Below are 19,549 nucleotides of genomic sequence, written 5' to 3' on the forward strand. Positions count from 1 at the left end.
CACATATACCCACCAAAACATCATTATTACTCACACAAACAACCCCTTATTTTTTCGAAAACTTACACACACACCCCTAAAAATGTTAATATCATTATACAAACTACTCCTATTTTTTTGCTGTTTATGCAAAAGATATGTGTAGTTTGTATAAATAGACCATAGGTCATGGGGTGTAAATGTAATTATTCATTTTCTTTAAAATAAAAGGTAAATTACAGCATGCACATCCCCTAAAGTTTGGCATGATTATAAATACCTTCTCGTTATTTAAAAAATTATATATGATTTCATAATTTGAACTCAACGAGCTTATTTTGTTAGATTTTCATTCAATTTTTTTATATAGTAAATTGTCCAAAATATCCTTTTAAGTATGGAAGGATTACTCAAAATCATGTGCGCTATACTTTCAACAAAATTATGTACCTTTTGAAACATAAAAAGCAAACTTACTAAAATCGTGCTAATTAGCAGTAGTCTCAAAAGGAATTGAAGACAGCAAACGGATAAAAGGAAACTCAGCAGCACGCTTTTACAACACGACTTTCACACCATGAGCATTATTATATCGGTAATTTAGCGACAAGTTTGGAGACGGATGTGGTCCCAAGCCCACAGTTTAGTGTTGCGTGATTGACGTGTTACTAACCGCGTGCTATCCGTAGCCTTTTTCGGCGTGCGGTTATCTGTTGGCGCGTAAATTAGAGACGAATACTTTTCCTTTTCTTATTTTTTTTAAATAATGATTAATTATATTCTCAAATTAAGATAATAAATTATTAGGATAAATGATTAATAGTTTATTACTTTATACATCTATTTGGTTTCATTTTTTTTTGTTTTTTAATATTTATTTATTTATTCCCTAACTTCCACTCTCTCACTATCTTTTTTTTTTATTTATTTTTATGCATCTTTTTTGTCACTATTTCTTTTATAAATTTAATATTAATTTATTTATTTTATATATTTTATTTAAATAATATTATAAAATTTGCACGTATACAGGTGTGCCGCACATTACTAATTAATAATGATATATTAAGTAATATTTGTCGACACGGAATTAATCTTTAGCATCGAAAGAATTAATTGGGGGTAGTTTTCTTGGATTTGAGCTCAAAATTTATACTTTTTGTGTGATTAGTCGTTTTTTCTAAATTTTAATACTACTATTATATAATAAGTGTAATTTGATTAAATTTCTTTATTTATCGAGAAATGTTAGTCCAGATTTTCAGACATGGTGAGGTTTACTGTAATTTATTATGAAATAGTATATAATTATTAGGGTTAAATATATTTTCACTGCTAAAATATGTTTCCCTCGTCAATTACCCCTAAACTAAATAAATCTTCATTTGCCCTCATATCTTTGAATAATTCTTTAAATTAAATAAAAATTAACAAAAATACCATTGATTATTAATAATATGATATATTCACATTGATACCCTCTATTATTTAATATATCAATCAATTTGAAAAGTTTATTCAACTATAATGTCTATAAATTAATATTATATTTATATAAATTAATTAAGTACAAAATAATTATTTTAAATTTGAGTTTATAAATAGTCGCATTGATAATTTTATCCACAAGTATTTTAGGGTATAGGCTCCACCCAAACTCAAAAAATTATTACAAAAGATATGCGTTCAAGTTCGGATCTAATATAAAAATATTAGATACGGATATGGACCATAAGTATCAAAATGAATTTGGGTCTGGGCCTAGGTGTAAGTATTATCTCTAATTTATAGACTTAACGTATTCGACCTAAGGTTAGGTTAAGGTAGAAATAGAATTTGTATGTGAAAAGACAAAAAAAAAAAAAAAAAAAGAATTATCTTATTAACTCTCAAATTACCTCACTTGACATTTGGGTGCCAAAACAATAAGCTCAACGACCACTTGTAATATTTTTGTTATTAAAATTATATCTCATCTAATGCACAGACACTAGCTTGTAAATTTATTATAATTTAAAAGTGGGGTAAATTATATTTTTCCATCTAAACTATGTTCATTTTTACACTTTCAAACCGAAACTTTTTTTTGCATCAAGCCGTCAACTTACCATCTCAACTTTGTGAAATTTGCAGTTTAACACATATGACCATCTTTTTGTTGATTTTTCTGCTGAAAAAACATCACATGCTGTGCATATGTGAAGAATATCAAATTACATAAACCTTAAATATCGAATGTGCACTGCATATGGTGGTTTTTTGATAAAAAAAATAATTTTAAATGGTAAAATACAAATTTCGTAAAATTGAGATAGTAAGTTGATATAAAAAAAATAAAATTTAAATGCCAAAGTGTAAAAATGATCATAGTTTGAATGACAAAATAAAATTAACCCTTATAAGTGCTATTAACATTTATCTTATCGATATGTAATTAATCCAATATTAATTTATTAACATTATAAATGAATAAAAAATCGAAGTCAAATTGATGATATATTTAACTATAGGGGGCATTAAAATAAATATATCATATTATTAATAGTTAAAGGTATTTTTATCCATTTCCGTTTAATTTAAATGATTATCACAAAATAGGGGGTAACTGAAGATTTCTTTAGTTTAAGAAGAAATTGACGAGGATAGTATACTTTACGGCTGCAAAATGTATTTAACCCTAATTATTTAAGGACGATAGTGAGAGCCCTTCTTTCTCTACTTCATGGATTTTTTTTATCATATTTTTTGTTTTCCATGTTTATTAACAATTTTGATTTTTTTTTCTATAAGTTGATATTATCACTTTTGTTTTAAATCTTAAATTGTTTATATATATTAATATTTTCTCAAACAACAATATTCTTGCTCGTCTTTAAATTTTAATTTTTTTATAACAAAGTAATGTCGTTTGTTTTTCAATTTTTGATTTTTTTTTCTTAATTTTGTAACGAAGCAGTACTTCTTATTTAAATTTTATGTAACTTTTATATAGGAATTTGCGTTATCAAAAAATTTCTTATAATTATTTTTAAGATGGGTTGGAATTAAATTTGGCAAATATATAAATATATATAATGATGAAAGATAAAATCGAAGAAGCCACAAACGATCAAGATTAGGATAAATTAATTAAATTAATTTATTAAAGTGAAATCAATCATAAACCAATCATTAGTCTAATCTTATTATAATGTTAGAATCAATACCTAAAAACACTCATTCGAATCAATCAAAATTGATCACACCCTGCAAATCAATTTAATTAAATTTTTTGCTAAAAGCAAGAAACAATAAATAATATTTTTTTTATTTTAACATTAATCCAATTTTTTTGGTTATTAAATTTTTAAATATTGGATCTCTTGACTTATTACATCATTTGTGTTAGATTCATTTTGTAAAATTAATTATTAACACTGACGTGCATATAAATCTGACTTCTTACGGGATTAATGAAAATGACCTTGATATCGGAACACACTTCAAAAAGACTAAAAAGCCCTTAGGTATAGTTAATTTTTTTTTAAACACACCCACATATTGTTATCCAATAATGAGAATTTTTTTTATTAAATTTGATGAAATCAAACCAATCACAAAATAAAAATAATATATTTATTAAATATTTAATTATTTTTTTAATTATACAATAAATATATTGCAGTTACTGTATAAATAATTTAGGTAAACCAAACCTAAATTAAGATAAAATATGGCCCAACAACAACACACAAAATGAACCACCAAAATCAAATTACACCAAACTCCCTTCTAAAAATACTAAAACTACTCCTTCAACATAAAAACTCTCTCTCTCTCTACGAAACTTCCTGGAAGGTAACCATGGCTGCCACACTCTCCATCCATTTAACCCTTCGCTTCTTCCTCTCTCTTTCCCCTCATACCCCAATTCTCTCTCTCTATCTCTCTCTTCTACTCTCATTTCATCTCTTCTCTCTACTGGGTTAGATTTTCATTCTCTCCTAATTCCACTATGAAACTCACCAAGATCATCCCCGGAAAGCTTCTCAAGCTCAAGAAATCGCGTTCCGTTTCCAGATCGGAAAATGAAGCGTTGTCGTTCAGCTCCCAGACGACGACGTCCTCATCCGCATCCGACGACGGTTTCAAGAAGCCCACTGGCTTATCCACGCCGACCAGCGTGCTTCCTTCGCTGTCCGCTGAAATATCTCCCAACGAATGGCCGGAAATCCCGGCCGACATCTACTTCGAGCTGAAACAGGCTTTCGAGATGATCGACAGAGACGGCGACGGAAAAATAAAGAAGGAGGAGCTGGAAGGCTTGCTCTGCCGGCTGGGGCCCGAGCCGCCCTGCCAGGAGGAGCTGAAACTGATGTTAACCGAAGTGGACAGAGACGGCGACGGGTGTATTAGCCTGGAAGAGTTCTACGCGATCGGCTCCGCCTTCGCTCCGCCGGCTCGCGACGGCGAACTGAGGGACGCGTTCGACTTCTTTGACTCGGATCGCGACGGGAAGATAACGGCGGAGGAGCTGCTGAACGTTTTCAAAACGATCGGGGACGCGCGGTGCACGCTGGAGGACTGCCGGCGAATGATAAGAGGGGTGAACAGAAACGGAGACGGGTTCGTCTGCTTCGAGGACTTCAGCCGTATGATGGAACAGCAGCAAAGATAGTACTCCAAATTCTCCTAATCTTGTTTCACAACAAAAATAATAAGAAAAGGAAAAATTATTATCATTTCGCTGCCCTGAAATTTTCCTTTATTATTATAAACTCTTAAATTTAATTTTTCCATCACAAAATATGTGTTGCACTATAAACAAAAATGTGTATATATAAAAGAAAGTTTCTATACACATTGTGTTTATGATAATATGAGTTTGGTCCAAGAGGAATTCATGCCTTTCAAAATTCAAATCGAGTTTGTTCATAGGTCATTGGGATAATTTTACTTGTCTGAATGAGATTGGATGTAGGTATATGTCTTGTGATTTGAAAAATTACATTTTAATAAGTTTTTTTATTAATTAAAATTTATCAAATTTATTGATATTAATAAAAAAAATTAAAAAAAAATTTTATATTTACCATCAATTGACTTATTACTGATTTATTACAGGTCAAATAATTTTTTTATAATCAAATTATCTTGATATATTAACGAATGTGATGAGGTACATTTTCACCATTATAAAGATAATTTAGTTGGAAAAAAACTGTTTGATCTGTAATAAATTAGTAAAGAGTTAATTGACCTGTAAATATTAATTTTTATTAATAGTAATAAATTTAATAGATTTTGACTAATGGAGTAATTTATTTATTAAATTAAAGCAAATTTTAAGAGTGTTAAATATAATTTTTTAAATCACAAAAAATCTATATATAATTATATCAAATTTTAAAGGATGAAATTATAATTATCCCTAAATCATATAATAAGTTAAATATTAGTGTAAATTACTAGGATGTAATGTGAAATTTACTCATAATATAGTAATATATATGTTTGGTGTGATGTGATGGGTTGAGTATGATTGAAATGGGTCGGAACAAGAATGTTTCTCTCCACATGGTGGGCGGCAACTGGTAATTATCAGGGTGATTATGGGGAAAAGATTCTGTGTGTGCCGTCCGCCTTCAACGTGTTCCTGTCTCTGTCTCTGTCTCTGTGTGCGCAGATGACATTTTTTGGTTAAAATGGTTATTGGAATTGTGTTGTATTGTATTGCCAAATTTTATGGTCATTTGATTTAGTTATGACCACACAATGTGTATTTATGTGTATGCTACGTGTGTGTGTGTGTGTATTATGGGATGCAACTTTTATAAGTTCATAAGATGCGCACAAATATAATCCTCCATGAAAAAGAAGTTTCATGTAGATACTAATTTGGGGGTTATACGATAAAAATCTTCTGAAAGATCGTATTGCCACCAAAGAGTGCAAAATTTACTTAATAAGATTAGAATTTGCGTATTTTTATATGGATTGGGGTTGCATCAGCCGGAGCCAACCCAATAATATAGAAGCATAACCAAGGGATTCTCAGTATAGTCATGATTTCATGTGACTCCTTACAGTTTCAGACACATGGCATAATATAAATATAACATACGGACTATTGTACATGTACGCATTTATGATTGTGAGTTCTAGCACTTGGACCACCATATTATTCATTACTCGATCTGATTTTAATATCGAAAGATTTTAGATGGAGGCTACCTCAATCAGCCTAACTTGTGTTTCAAGTCGGTCTATTACTGTTCGCGTTGAAAATCTCGAGTAGAGACATCTAGTGGACCTCATCTCCAGCTCAAATCTTCAGTCGACCCAGTACATCTCTATCTTCAACCTCGACTAAAATAAAATCCCACAATATGAATGAGGGTAACAGTTTCAGAACCCAATAAACAACACTTGAAGCAGCATCACCATTAATCAATCCAAATTGGTTTGAGGGAGGGAAGCAATTAGGTGAGTTAGAAGGGCAATGAATGAATGCTCTTCATTCTTCAACTAACCAAACTGCTTGGTTTAATGCTACAATATTAATTACTTTGGCCTTTGGAATAATGGTAACTGCAAACTTAGGTTTTGCTTCGTGCAACGCATCACAACCACAAGGCTTCATTTGATGTTTCACTTCAGATAAAGTTGTTATTAATAATCATAATAATCAATTTAATACTGTTAGACAACTTATAAGTGGACTAAAATGCCCTAAGTATACTTATTTTTTCATATTTTCTTTAAAATTAATGTTTTAACAATAATTTTTATTAATTAATACACATTTACGGTCAATTTAATTATTATTTTTTATTAACTACTCACTTTGTCTTCATCTTCTTTTATTTCACTAGTCATTGGCGACACGTTGCACTTGCATGTATATAATAAATAATCTTTCATGTTTAAACCAAAACGACGAGGTGCAGGTGGGAGAAAGGTAAGGACATGTTTGGGCGGTTGAAAGTTGGAAAAAGTATGATACAAAGAAAAGGCGGTTTGGCGTTGAGTGGGTGTGCGGCTGAACGTGTTGAGTTTTCTTGTGTGTCTGGAGATAATTACAACATCTGCATGACTACATGTGCTCCACTCTCCCAACCATAAACAAATCTTTGTCTCCACTTCAATCCTTTCTATATATATATAACTTCAATTTCTCAGAAACTTCTCATCTTTTGTCACCAATCCATATTTATACTAAAATTTTGGGCAGGAATCTATCCTACAACATGTGCGTCTTCATTAGAAATTACAAAATATTATTAAAAATTATGACACGAATTGGACTAGAGAGCGTAATTTAATTCAAATTAAGGTTAGTGATGATTTGACTAGTTGAGTTAGATGACGTCGAGTTGAGTCCTACGACGCAACTCGTTAGGCTTGTTGGGATGGATCCTACTTAAAAATCTCTGATGCCTAAGTCGGAATTTCTTTATGAAAAAAAATTATATTTTTGACACCATAATTTAGGATATTTTGTAATATTGGTACCGTAATTTTTTAAAAAGTTTAAAATGATACAAAAAAAATTTGATTCCATTTGCATGTTTATACTTCCATTAAATATGTAATTAGACCTAATTTTAGGGAGTTTACCCCTCGAATATAGTATGATTTATGAACTCGTTTAAAATTAGGGCGAAAAGTCGTGTTTGGACAAAAAGAAATCTCTTTCTCCCTTATCTTTTTCTCTACTTGCAGCGATTTTTCCAAGGCGTGCTGCTGTCTACGTTTGGACTGTGCTGCTTTTATTTTTTCCCCTTGTTTTTTTGTTATTGAGTCGTTGTACCACCTCGTTTTATATATATATTTATATATATATATATATTAATTATTATATTATGTTGTTTCTGTAAGTATATAATAAATAATATTTTAAATTTTAAAATATATTATGAATAAAAAAATTATATATATAAACCGATACATCATATTTAAAAAAGAAAGAAAGCAATAAAGAAAAAAAAATTAACTGAGGGGTATTATTGGCATAACAACAAAATTGGTGTTGCGGTATCATAAGCGCCATTCGTAGAAAAGAAATGCCTTTTCTTTTTTATATAGTATAAATATACTAATTTTTTTTTGTACGTAATTTTTACGAACATATAATTTTTTTTTATGTAAGATGATAGGAATAAAGAAATTTGTAAAATTAACAAATTATAATTTTAAATTGTAATAAATGTAGAGAAGTTAGGTGAGTGAGGAATGTGAAGTATTGGGTAGCTAAGAGAAAAAAAATATATAATTATGAGATTGTTAAAAAATATTGAAATTATTAATCTGATAATTTTTTTTAAAGGTAATAAATAAAATAGAGGGTAAATTTGAATATTAAAAAATTGGTATGACTAGATGTTTTTTTTTTAATAATGGTACTAGTTGTTGTTGCACGCGGGGTAAAGTAAGAAATAAAGAAAAAATATTAATTATGAATTTATTAAAAATACAAAAACTTGTAAAATATATATATATATATATATATATGGAGAATGTGAGCGAGGAAAAAGTTAATTGCAATAGAGTTTATTAAAAAATTATAGAATTTTGTGAGGGCAAAAAATATAGAGAGTATGATAGAGAAAAAATGTAGTAGATTGAGAGGAAAAATATTACTTTTAAAATAATTAAAAAATATATATTAAAATTAGTATTGTGATGAAAAGGTAAGATAGGACAATAAAAAATTGATACGATCAATGAATTTTCTTTTATAATAGTATGGATAGATATAATAATAATTAATTTTTTTATATTTTTAAAATATGTACTGATATAAATAAAATATATAAATCAACACATCATATTAAAAATAAATAAATATAATTTATGAGTTAATGTAAAATTTCCATTTGGTTATATTATCAGTTAAATAGCATTTCTTATATATATGTAAAAAAAATTGATACAACGTTATTAAAATAATAAAACTAGTTTCTTTTATTTTTTTTTAGGTAAATTATATTTTGTCATTCGAATAATGTCTGTTTTTATACTTTGTGATTGAAATTTTTTTATATCAACTTACTATCTCAACTTTGCGAAATTTGCACTTAGTCATATATGACCGTATTTTTGTTGATTTTTTTTGTCGGGAAGACATCACATACTATACATATGTGAAAAGTATCACACCACATAACTATTAAGGATCATATGCGCACTGCTGAAAAATAATAATAAATGGCAAAGTGCAAAATATTTAATTTTAAAGTACATATTTGGTTTTTATTATCTTATTTTATTGAGATATTGTAAAAACTTAGAGGCTGTTTGGGTGAGCTTATAAGTTTTTCAAAATATTTTATAAGATGTTTAAAAGTTTATAAGTTTTATGAAATTATTTCGTAATTTTTTTTTATTTTTCTAATGAGCTTTTAGTAAGCTTTTTAAAAGAAAAATAAGATTTTTTTTACTTAATATATTACAAAAATACTCTCACAAATTTTTTAATATTTCACTTTTATCCTTTAAATAATTTATCCCCTCCCAAAAAGAAAGAGAATATCTATTTATATAATTTTAAATTTTAATAATTTAATGATTTTTTTGGTTACTATTATAATATAAAGAATTTATAATGCAAAATTCTGTAACATCTTATAAGTTCTGACATCTTATTATTCAGATATTTTATTATTCATAAACAAAATTTTAGTACATTATAAACTCTATAAGACATTTTATAAAAACTATGAGAACTCACAAAATTATTTAAATAAATTTAGCCAAACATCCTCTTACAAAGAAAACATTGGACTCTCTATTCACGGTCCATGGGCTTTATCTTCTATCCTATTGGGCCTTAACCTAAGTAAATATATGTATATAAAATATACTAATTGTCGTAGCACGTCGTTTTTACATGTATATAATAAATAATTTTTTATATTTTAAAATATATTATAAATAAAATAAAATATAAAAACCAATAAATTACAATTAAAAAAACAAAAGGAGAAAATAAAAAAAAATCAACTTAAGATATTCTCGACACAAGAAAAGAATTAGTATTAAAAAATGTGGAGTTGTTTTTAAAAAAAAATAAGTTAATTAAAATTAATTTTTTAAAAGTATTTAATTTGGGATATGATTATTAGTTCACTAACTGTCGTTTAAGAGTGCAGAGAGTCTCTCTTTTATATATTAGTATGAATATATATATTATTTCAAAATATTGGTCTATTAGAAAAAACTTCACTATAATTCTGAAATTTAGTAAATTTTTTAATGAAATTATGATTAAATTTTTTAAATAGATTTTAGGGCCCAAGGAATAAAATTGAGGATTTGAATTCAGGAATTTTCAAGAAAATTGTTTGGGGCTGGTCCAACTAAACTTGTTCATCTCCAGAACCAATTAAAACCCCACAGACATCAAACAGTTGCAGATTTCCAAATGCTCCTGAGCCTCCTCAGAAAACCCAAATCCGCCACCATCTCCGCCGTGAATTTACGTCTCTCCGGCAGGACCTCGCCGTTCTTCTCCACCCTCGGCCACCAGCCACTCCTTTCCTCTACAGAAGTCCAACCTCTTACAAAATCAGCCCTCCAATCCCTTGTTCTCTCCCACTATCACCATGGCAAATTCCGCAACCTCCTCCAGCACGTCGTCGCTTCGCCTTCCCTCCTCCTCACCGCTTGCCAGAACCTTAGAAAACATGCGCCGGACTCACCGCCGCCGCCACTCACTCTTGACTGGGTGTCGGCTCAGTTTTTCTCCCTCCAAGAACTCTCCTTTCAGCTCTCCAAGAGCTCGTTGGATGTTGAATCATGCTGCGTCCCTGTTTTTCCAGAAGCTAGCAGAGGTACACCCCTTGTGCTTCCCAGTCTGAAGCTTAAAGTTGTGCTTGAAGCTGTTAGGATTGTACTTGAAGTCATTTATGATGATAGGTTTGCCACATTTTCATATGGCGGCCGTGCAAACATGGGCCGCCACACAGCGGTTAGGTATTTGAAGAATTCTGTGGAGAATCCCAGTTGGTGGTTTAGTGTTAAATTTGATAACGAATTATTTGGTGCTAGGCATGTAGATAAGTTGTGTTTGATGCTAGGAGAGAAAATTGAAGACAGTGAACTTCTTGATTTCATAAGGAGGTTGTTTGATTGTAAGGTAGTTGCTGTTAATCTTGGTGGGGTTTGTTTGGGTAGAGGGCTGCCGCAAGAATGTTCTCTGAGTTCAATTTTGATTAATGTTTACTTGAATGGGTTCGATAAGGAAGTGCAAGAATTACGGCTGAAAACCAATAAGGAGAATCCGGAGTTCAAGGAAAATGAGCTTGTCCCTGGGGAATCGAGTTCAATTAATGTTTTCTATAAGCCAGTGAAGATTTATGCAGTCCGGTATTTGAATGAGATATTGATTATTACATCAGGAACGAAGATGTTGGCAATGGATTTGAAGAATAGGGTTGTAATGTTTATGGAACAGAACTTGGATTTGAAGGTGGATAGACAGAGAACAGTTATTCATAGTGCGGTTTCTGAGAAGATTCATTTTATGGGGATGGAGCTTCAGGCTGTTGCACCTTCAGTTCTGCGTCCGCCAATGACAGAGAAAGCAATTAGGGCGCGGAAGAAGTATCTTAGGCAGAAAGAAGTCAGACTTTTAGAGTTGAAAAATGCAAGGGAGAGAAACAGGAAAAAGTTGGGAATGAAGTTAATGAATCACGTGCTCAAGAAGTTGAAGCGAAGCAATGGATTCAAATTCGACTTCGAAATAGAGAATGAAGTGAGGCAAATCTTTAGCACTTGGGCTGATGAAGTGGTCCATGAGTTCTTGAGATCTGTAGACGAGCGGTGGGAATGGCACCGTGAGCTCTCATCTGGTGATTTTCTCTCTTTGGGCAGGATCAGAGATCTGCTCCCACATGATCTTGTTGATGCTTATGACAACTTTCAGCATCAAGTTGACAAGTATTTGAAGCCAGTGAAGGCTAAGAAGGAACTGGAAGAAGAAGTGAGAAGAAGAGAAGAAGAGGAGGAACAAAAGTATGCTCAAAAAACTGTCGAGGATTTGACAAAACGTTGCATCAAAGTCGATGCACCCATAGAACTCGTACGAAAGGCCGTCAAAATGGTTGGATTTACCAATAAGATGGGTCGTCCAAGGCCAATCAGTTTACTTATGGTTCTTGAAGATGTTGACATTATCAAGTGGTATGCCGGGGTTGGAAGAAGATGGCTCGATTTCTTTTGCTGCTGTCACAACTTCCGAAACATAAAAACTGTTGTAAGTTATCATCTTCGTTTCTCTTGTATCTTAACCTTAGCAGAAAAACACGAAGCCACCAAGCGCGAGGCTATGAGGCATTTCACAAAGGATTTAAAAGTTTCCGGTACTAATGGAACTGAAGAAGTGCACTTCCCTTCAGAAAGGGAAATCAAGATGATGGGAGATAAAAATCTTTCAGATCCAAAGCCCGTTGATGGAGCCCTGACTTTAGCCTTGATCAGACTGGTTTCTGATGAACCTTCACGCCGTTGCATTGCTCATTTTTGCGACAGAACCGATACAATTGTTTACAGGATCCGGTTACTGCAGAACCATCTGAATGTGAACCCATTGGACGACTATAGTTGGGTTCTTGGGATGGCCGTGATTCATGAGAGTCTACATAGAAAGTGTGTCCCCCTGTGTTCGGACCACATAAGTGAGTTATACATGGGAAGGTTGACTTTGCAAGATATTGATTGCACTGATTTAGCAGACATTGATTAATGTACCATTGTTCAACAAATTGTTTTTGGTTACACTGCGGATGAGAAACAGTTGTATGTATATTTCTCTCACCATATAATCAAAGTTAAATCTCTCTCCCCTTTGATATACTCATTACACACCTTACCTAAGATAGAACACCTGGGCTGTTAACAATCAAGAATCACCTAGTTTGGATCAAATGTACAATGTAAGAAGAATCACAGAAATAAAAAGGGCACAAAAAATGACAATGTTTTGAGGAGTCTGTCAGACAGCTGCAAGGCCATCTCAGCCAGAGCTTTCCAGCTAAGAACGATCCTCTACTGCCCCAATGGCTTAGTAGCCGTGGGAACTGTTAATCACGCTCTGGCCAAGCAGCCATGTTTCATCCACCAGACTTGATTTCCTGTCTCCTTAGAACTCAAGGATACAGAGGTACGAGCCTATAGAACAGATCCTGTTCAAGTAAGGTCGTGCCCATACAATTGCAGACCTCGAAATAATTACATGTTAATTGTTTTATTAATTTGCGATGTGGGACTTAACTTAGGACATGAATCCCCATACTTTCAACTCTACCAAGTAAAAAAAGTACATAAAGAATTGTAGTTAATGTTGGAAGTGAGATGAATTTCAGTATCAATACAGCTACATGAATTCCATCATTTGATTGCAGGTTCTTGAAATGACAGATTAAGGGAGTTCATCCTTTTTGCATCTGTTACAAAAATAAAATCAACTTGAGTTGCAATATCAATTAGATTAAACTCGAGCTACTACTAGTCAGTCATATAATTCTCATAATTATCATCGTATTTAAATGTCAAAGGAACAAATAAATAAATAAAGTATCTCCAAACAACACATTTACTCCGAAATTAAAAAACTGATATATCTGAGTTTTCGAGTGTCAAACCCATAATTTGTTGTAATTTTAATTATATGAAAGAAATCTATACATTAATTTGAGAAGAAGAAGAGAAAAATTACTTGTACCATGTAGATAAATGATGGAAAGAGTAAAGGAGTAAGTATATAAGGAAATTAGCGTTGTAATCAAATTTTCCAACATATTTTCTTTTTAAAATTTTGAGGCATAAAAAATGTCAAATTAGAAATTTTGAGAAGCCAAGCCTCAAGACTTTTTAATTTTTGAGATGGGAAAAATTAAGACAAATTGTTTTTAATTTTTTCGGTAGGAAAAAATGCAATTACACCCTAAACAAATAGACAACTACGAAAGTATTATTATGTAAGAATTTATGCATATGTGATTCTTGATTTTAGAAGTTCTGATCTGGTTAGCTCTCACCGACGTTAACATCAACAGCCTTTTCAAGATTTCTCTCTCTCTCTCTCTCTCTCTCACAAACACACACACTCTCTCTCTCTCTCTCGATTTCACACACTGTGTGAGAGATCTCTCGATCTGCCTCTCTGCAATAATGTACAGGCATTGATATATACATAGATACCTGTAAATATATTGAGGTGGAAAAAAATGGGTTGGAAGGCGGGCCAGGTTGTAGGGGTAGTCCTTCTAGTGATGATAGCTTCCTTCTACACGGGCACTCTCTTTGGCAACAATTCTTCTTTTCAATACGCACCACTGAAACAGCAAAACGTACAACAGAAAGCAGCCCCCGCAGCCAGTGATTCAGCATCATCTTCTGGTTAGTGTATATGTGTGTGTGTGTGTAGAGATGTATTTGATTTCTTGGATTAGTTGTACATTCTCTAATTGGGACTTCATCAGCAGTTATTTAATTTTGTAAGTGATTCATATAGTGAAAATCTTGCTAATTCTGTGTTTTGAGTTTGTAAAAATGTAAACCAGCACTTTCTTGATTTGAAAGTTGTAATCTTTGTCAAGAAATCTTCAATAGCAAATGGGTGTTTGGAAATTAGCAGGCTGGGACCATATGCAATTATGGGTTCAAGCTTAAATTGTTTAATACAGTAAAAGGTTAATAAATGTAGTGAAAGATCTTGTTAGTTTTGCATTTTTGAGTGTATAGCATCGAAAAGAATACTTCTTTTTGTCAGTTGAATGCCAAAGTTTGAATCTTTGTTTAGAAATCTTCACTTGAAGATGGGTTTTTAGGATGTTATCTGGTTGAGCTAAACAATTGTTATTCTTACTAGCTTAATACTAAAGGAGTTGTTTCCTATGGGTAAAAATAATTTAGGCCCTGTTGTGTAGCATGAAGAAAGTTAACTTTGGACATGCTCTAGTTTGATATCTGATGGAAATGCTGATGCCAATTGTTGTATTTTCTGGTTTTGTGGTGTATTTTGCTTGAGTACTTTATGCTTTGTTTGATGTTAAGTAAATCATATAATGATCCATAGACGCTTTGTTCGTAATAATATCAGATATGCGAAGGTAAGTTGAATGGTGATCACTGGAAATATCTGTCCCAGTTGAGACTGAGCTCAGGCTTCAGACCAGTTAGTTTTGTGTTTTGGATTGGCTTAAAATCTTTTGCAGAACAATGGTTCAAATGCATGTATTTCTGATTAAATCTGCGGTGTCTTTATATTTTGCAGGTGTATTTAGAAATAAAGTTAGTCTTACTTATCGGACAGTACCACTTAGGATCCCAGAAACAGGGATGAACATATGCCCTTTGAGATATAATGAATATATTCCGTGCCATGATGTTTCTTACATCAAAGAGCTACTACCAAAACTAGATCTTTCTAGGAAAGAGGAGCTGGAGAGGCATTGTCCTCCTCTCAATAGACGCTTGTTTTGTTTGGTTCCTCCACCAATTGACTATAAGATACCGATAAGATGGCCTACCAGTAGAGACTATGTTTGGCGAAGCAATGTAAATCACACGCATCTTGCTGAAGTTAAAGGAGGGCAAAATTGGGTGCATGAGAAGGATCAGCTCTGGTGGTTTCCTGGTGGAGGTACTCACTTCAAGCATGGAGCTCCGGAGTACATCCAGAGGTACTTGTGGTTTTTACTCTTTGATTGATACTGGGATCAGAGATTTTTATTTTAAAGTGCATGAGTTGGCCCTCTGATTCATTAAAACTTATGTAAGATGATACCAATGCATTATGTTGCAGATATCAAGTATTGCATCTTGTAAGTTTTGATGAATGTTAGAATTCATAATCAAATGCAGAAATTTGACGGCACTTCATGCTTCTAAGTACTTATAGAATCAAGTCGATATTATGGGTCAGCAATTAGAAATCTATCACTGTCTTTTTGTTGTGAAATGTGCATGTGTGTAGAGTTTATGTATATATCCAATAAATGTTACTTGTTATGTATTTATAAAGATGTTAGTGTGATCTCAAAGAGAAAAATGCTTGTGTTGGCAATATTGACTGTGGCTGCAATTGTTGTTTGTGCCAAAATTTTGTGTTGACTTTAACAAGAGACACTCAAGCAGGGAGGGAGAGGCTCGAAACTGATAAGAGCATACACTAATTCTCAGTCACTTGACTTTTTATTTTCATTTTTCTCTGTAACTCCTAAACTTTGCCAAGAGTTGTGATGATGTCAAAGTATTGGTGCATTATAGACTAGTTTGTATTACCAGAGAACAGTTTCCACTTGCAATTAGTTTCCGACTGTACTAACTTAATTTTCTGTTACTATTTCCTTCATATGCAATAAAGCAAAATAGCAAAAGCTACACCTAATGAATGTAAAGAGTATCTGACAACAATTTAGCCGAAAATAAAAAGTTTTGTACTATGGAGTTGCGACCATAAAAGATCACAACGCTGGGGATCCTAGCAAGATTTTGTCTGATGTACATTGCTTAAGAAACTGTCAGATCCTTCATCTTGCAGTTCTATGGACAGCTTGACAAGCAAGGATGTTTTCCTGTACGTGTTCAAGTGTAATTGTAGCTGACTTTGAGTCTGCTGCTGCAGGTTAGGAAATATGACAACTAATGAGACTGGCAACCTCCATTCTGCTGGTGTATTTCAAGTTCTAGACATTGGTTGTGGAGTAGCTAGCTTCTCAGCGTATCTTCTTCCCTTAAATATCGAAACTATGTCTTTCGCTCCTAAAGACGGCCATGAAAACCAAATCCAATTTGCTTTGGAAAGAGGAATTCGTGCCATGATTTCTGCTTTATCCACAAAACAGCTGCCGTATCCCAGCAACTCCTTTGAGATGGTCCATTGTTCCAGATGTCGTGTTGATTTTCATGAGAATGGTTAGTTTTTTCTGTAATTAATAAAACAAAATTTGACTCCAAAGAAGATATCATATCAATTTTTTTTCTCCACAACAGTTTTTCATTTGAGAATATTTCCCCGGGATGTGTTAAAAGCCTTTAAGAAAAGAGCTTAAACTTATCATCGATTAATTTACTGTTCGTTGTCTTTGATTACAAAACTTATACATATCAGCCATCCTCTTAATAGTGTTTCTATGTGTTCTCAGTACGTCAGAGTTAAGTAAACATCTTGTATAAGAAGAATGCTCTGCTTATATTTACAAATACAATATTCATCCTTTAATGTTTCGGGTGCAGATGGCATTCTAATAAAAGAAGTGGATCGCCTGTTACGGTCAAATGGATATTTTGTCTACTCTGCCCCTCCTGCATACAGAAAAGACAAAGATTTCCCATTGATTTGGGATAAGTTGATGAATCTGACTTCTGCAATGTGCTGGAGACTCATTGCCCGACAAGTGCAGACGGCTATCTGGATTAAGCCAGATAATAACTTGTGCCTCCAGGAGAAGGCACAGCAGAAGCTTATTAGTATTTGCGATTCAACATACAATGCTAAACCATCATGGAAAACACCATTGAGGAACTGTATAGAAGAACATGTTTCCCAGAAACTCCCTCCAAAGCCACAACGCCTCTCAGAGTATTCCACAAGTCTCACTAAACTAGGTACCATAATTAAGTTCTAAATTATTAGGTAATCCGAGTATTTGGAACAAAATTGTTCTGCTCTCTGTTATCTAGTCTATTATGTGGTTGTTGCTCTAAGTGTAATGTCGATATGTTCCAGCTTTCTGCAACATGCTTCTGAATGTGACTGTTGAAAGATAGATAGCTCGCATCTCTTGTTCTTGAGCTTATGATGCGCGTGTGTGTGTGTGTAGAGAGAGAAGCATATTAGTAGATGTATTCAACATGGTTCGAGCCCTGGCTTGAAAAACACTGAAATGTGATATTTCCAGTGTTCATCTCATTATTTGCAATGTGTGCCGATCTTTGCTTCAATGAGTAAGGTTGAGCCTCACAATTTACGTATATGGTGCAGGTATCAATCGGGACAAGTTTTTATTAGATACGATCTATTGGCAAGATCAAGTCCGTCACTACTGGAGATTAATGGACGTTGGAGAGAAAGAAATACGGAATGTCATGGATATGAATGCTTTCCTTGGTGGATTTTCAGTTGCCTTGAGCACATGGCCTACTTGGGTCATGAACGTAGTTCCAGCAAGCATGAACAATACCTTATCTGCCATTTACGACAGGGGGTTGATAGGTGCTTTTCATGACTGGTAAGTCATAGAAATATACATATTCAGTTCTTATGCTTATTAGCAAAATGATGCCATGATTTGTACTGGTAAGTACAGGTGTGAACCATTCTCAACGTACCCACGCTCGTATGATTTGTTGCACGCCAACCGTCTTTTCTCTAGCTATAGAAGTCGTGAAGAAGGTTGTTTACTTGAGGATATCATGCTGGAGATGGACCGCATGTTGCGACCCCAGGTGAAATATGCTGAAACTCCCACTTTTTATGATGCCCATGGAAAAGTCTTGCTAATATGATCATGCCCCAACCAATTACATTGCCGGTGTTACTGTGATTAGTCACGTTCCTTAAACTATACACCAATCACATCACATAGCAAGTGTACTAAATTATCCAACACTTGTCATACGGCTGCCGACTCTTCTTAAATTGTAAACCAATCACATAACAAGTATAGTGCATCCTCAACATGATGAGCTTGGATTTGGTTGAACCTGATTCAAACTAGAATTTCATGCACGGTTTACCATGTTACATTCCAAAATAATATAATTTCATTACATTCATGTTCAGGGCTATATTATTATTAGAGGCGAAGATGATTCCTTGGTTTCAAGGATTATAGATCTTGCTCCGAAGTTTCTCTGGGACACTCAATTGCATTTTCTTGAAGACGATAGAAAAAGAATGGAACCCGTCCTATTTTGCAGAAAGAAGTTCTGGGCCATCCTCTAATGAGACGAGAAAACGAAGGCGCTGCCTGTGCAGGTCTTTCTACATGCAAGTATCCAAAATGCTGCTTGTGTTTGACGTTGGGTGGAAACTTCTCCATTCAACTGCAAAGATACTCAAAATTAACGTGAGTACTACTTCTAACTTATTTTGTCGGTCATACGCTGCCCAAAGTATAGATGTTTTTGCGTCTATGTTCAGAGCAATGGGGGTGTATTTTCTGTTACGGTAGGATTAGAACGTGAAAATTCTTTTGTCGGACCTCAACGGATTCCGTGTATTCAAATGTTCTCCAGTTCAGACAGGTACTTTGTGCCGAAGGCGGAGTGTATTGTAACAATTGTGTGTCGTGTTAGCTAATTGTCCTGTAATATGAACAGAAGGTTGAGGAAACCTGGGTAGTTTCTTGTCAAAATTTGGAGCATTTCTTGTTAGTCTCATTGGTCTCTCTCTCTCTCTCTGCCGCATCCAAACCATCTTGAAATTATGTCGAAATTCCACGTCGAATAAGTATTTATCTACTGTAATAGTAGTTTTTTGTTTGTTTATTTTTTTTTATATTTTTTATTTAGATTTATTAATGGATTAATTAAAATTTCCAATTGGATGCATTGAATTACTTAATCAATTTTTTGCAAT

General features: G+C 33.0%; 3 protein-coding genes and 1 non-coding gene across 4 annotated transcripts; 3 read left to right on the top strand and 1 right to left on the bottom strand.

Moving 5' to 3' along the window:
• Positions 1 to 3,804: 3,804 nt before the first annotated feature.
• Positions 3,805 to 4,817, top strand: LOC105162569 (putative calcium-binding protein CML35). The gene has a single exon (XM_011080628.3). The coding sequence runs from the start codon at positions 3,974 to 3,976 to the stop codon at positions 4,634 to 4,636; it is 663 nt and encodes a 220-aa protein (XP_011078930.1). The 5' UTR covers positions 3,805 to 3,973; the 3' UTR covers positions 4,637 to 4,817.
• A 5,491-nt stretch (positions 4,818 to 10,308) lies between these two features.
• On the top strand, positions 10,309 to 12,814 carry LOC105162568 (RNA-directed DNA polymerase (reverse transcriptase)). Its single transcript, XM_011080627.3, has one exon. The coding sequence runs from the start codon at positions 10,385 to 10,387 to the stop codon at positions 12,704 to 12,706; it is 2,322 nt and encodes a 773-aa protein (XP_011078929.1). The 5' UTR covers positions 10,309 to 10,384; the 3' UTR covers positions 12,707 to 12,814.
• A 135-nt stretch (positions 12,815 to 12,949) lies between these two features.
• Positions 12,950 to 13,163, bottom strand: LOC148788017 (small nucleolar RNA U3). Its single transcript, XR_016065665.1, has one exon. It is a non-coding gene; the product is annotated as a small nucleolar RNA U3 (small nucleolar RNA).
• Positions 13,164 to 13,951: 788 nt separating this feature from the next.
• Positions 13,952 to 19,344, top strand: LOC105162567 (putative methyltransferase PMT7). Its single transcript, XM_011080626.3, has 7 exons — positions 13,952 to 14,361; positions 15,239 to 15,647; positions 16,592 to 16,881; positions 17,203 to 17,574; positions 17,951 to 18,197; positions 18,276 to 18,414; positions 18,752 to 19,344. Exons 1-7 carry the CDS (start codon positions 14,190 to 14,192, stop codon positions 18,911 to 18,913), a joined length of 1,791 nt encoding a protein of 596 aa, XP_011078928.1. The 5' UTR covers positions 13,952 to 14,189; the 3' UTR covers positions 18,914 to 19,344.
• Positions 19,345 to 19,549: the final 205 nt, after the last annotated feature.

Source organism: Sesamum indicum, linkage group LG5, assembly GCF_026168435.1.
Source record: "Sesamum indicum cultivar Baizhima isolate 11 linkage group LG5, ASM2616843v1, whole genome shotgun sequence".
Classification (NCBI taxonomy): domain Eukaryota; kingdom Viridiplantae; phylum Streptophyta; class Magnoliopsida; order Lamiales; family Pedaliaceae; genus Sesamum; species Sesamum indicum.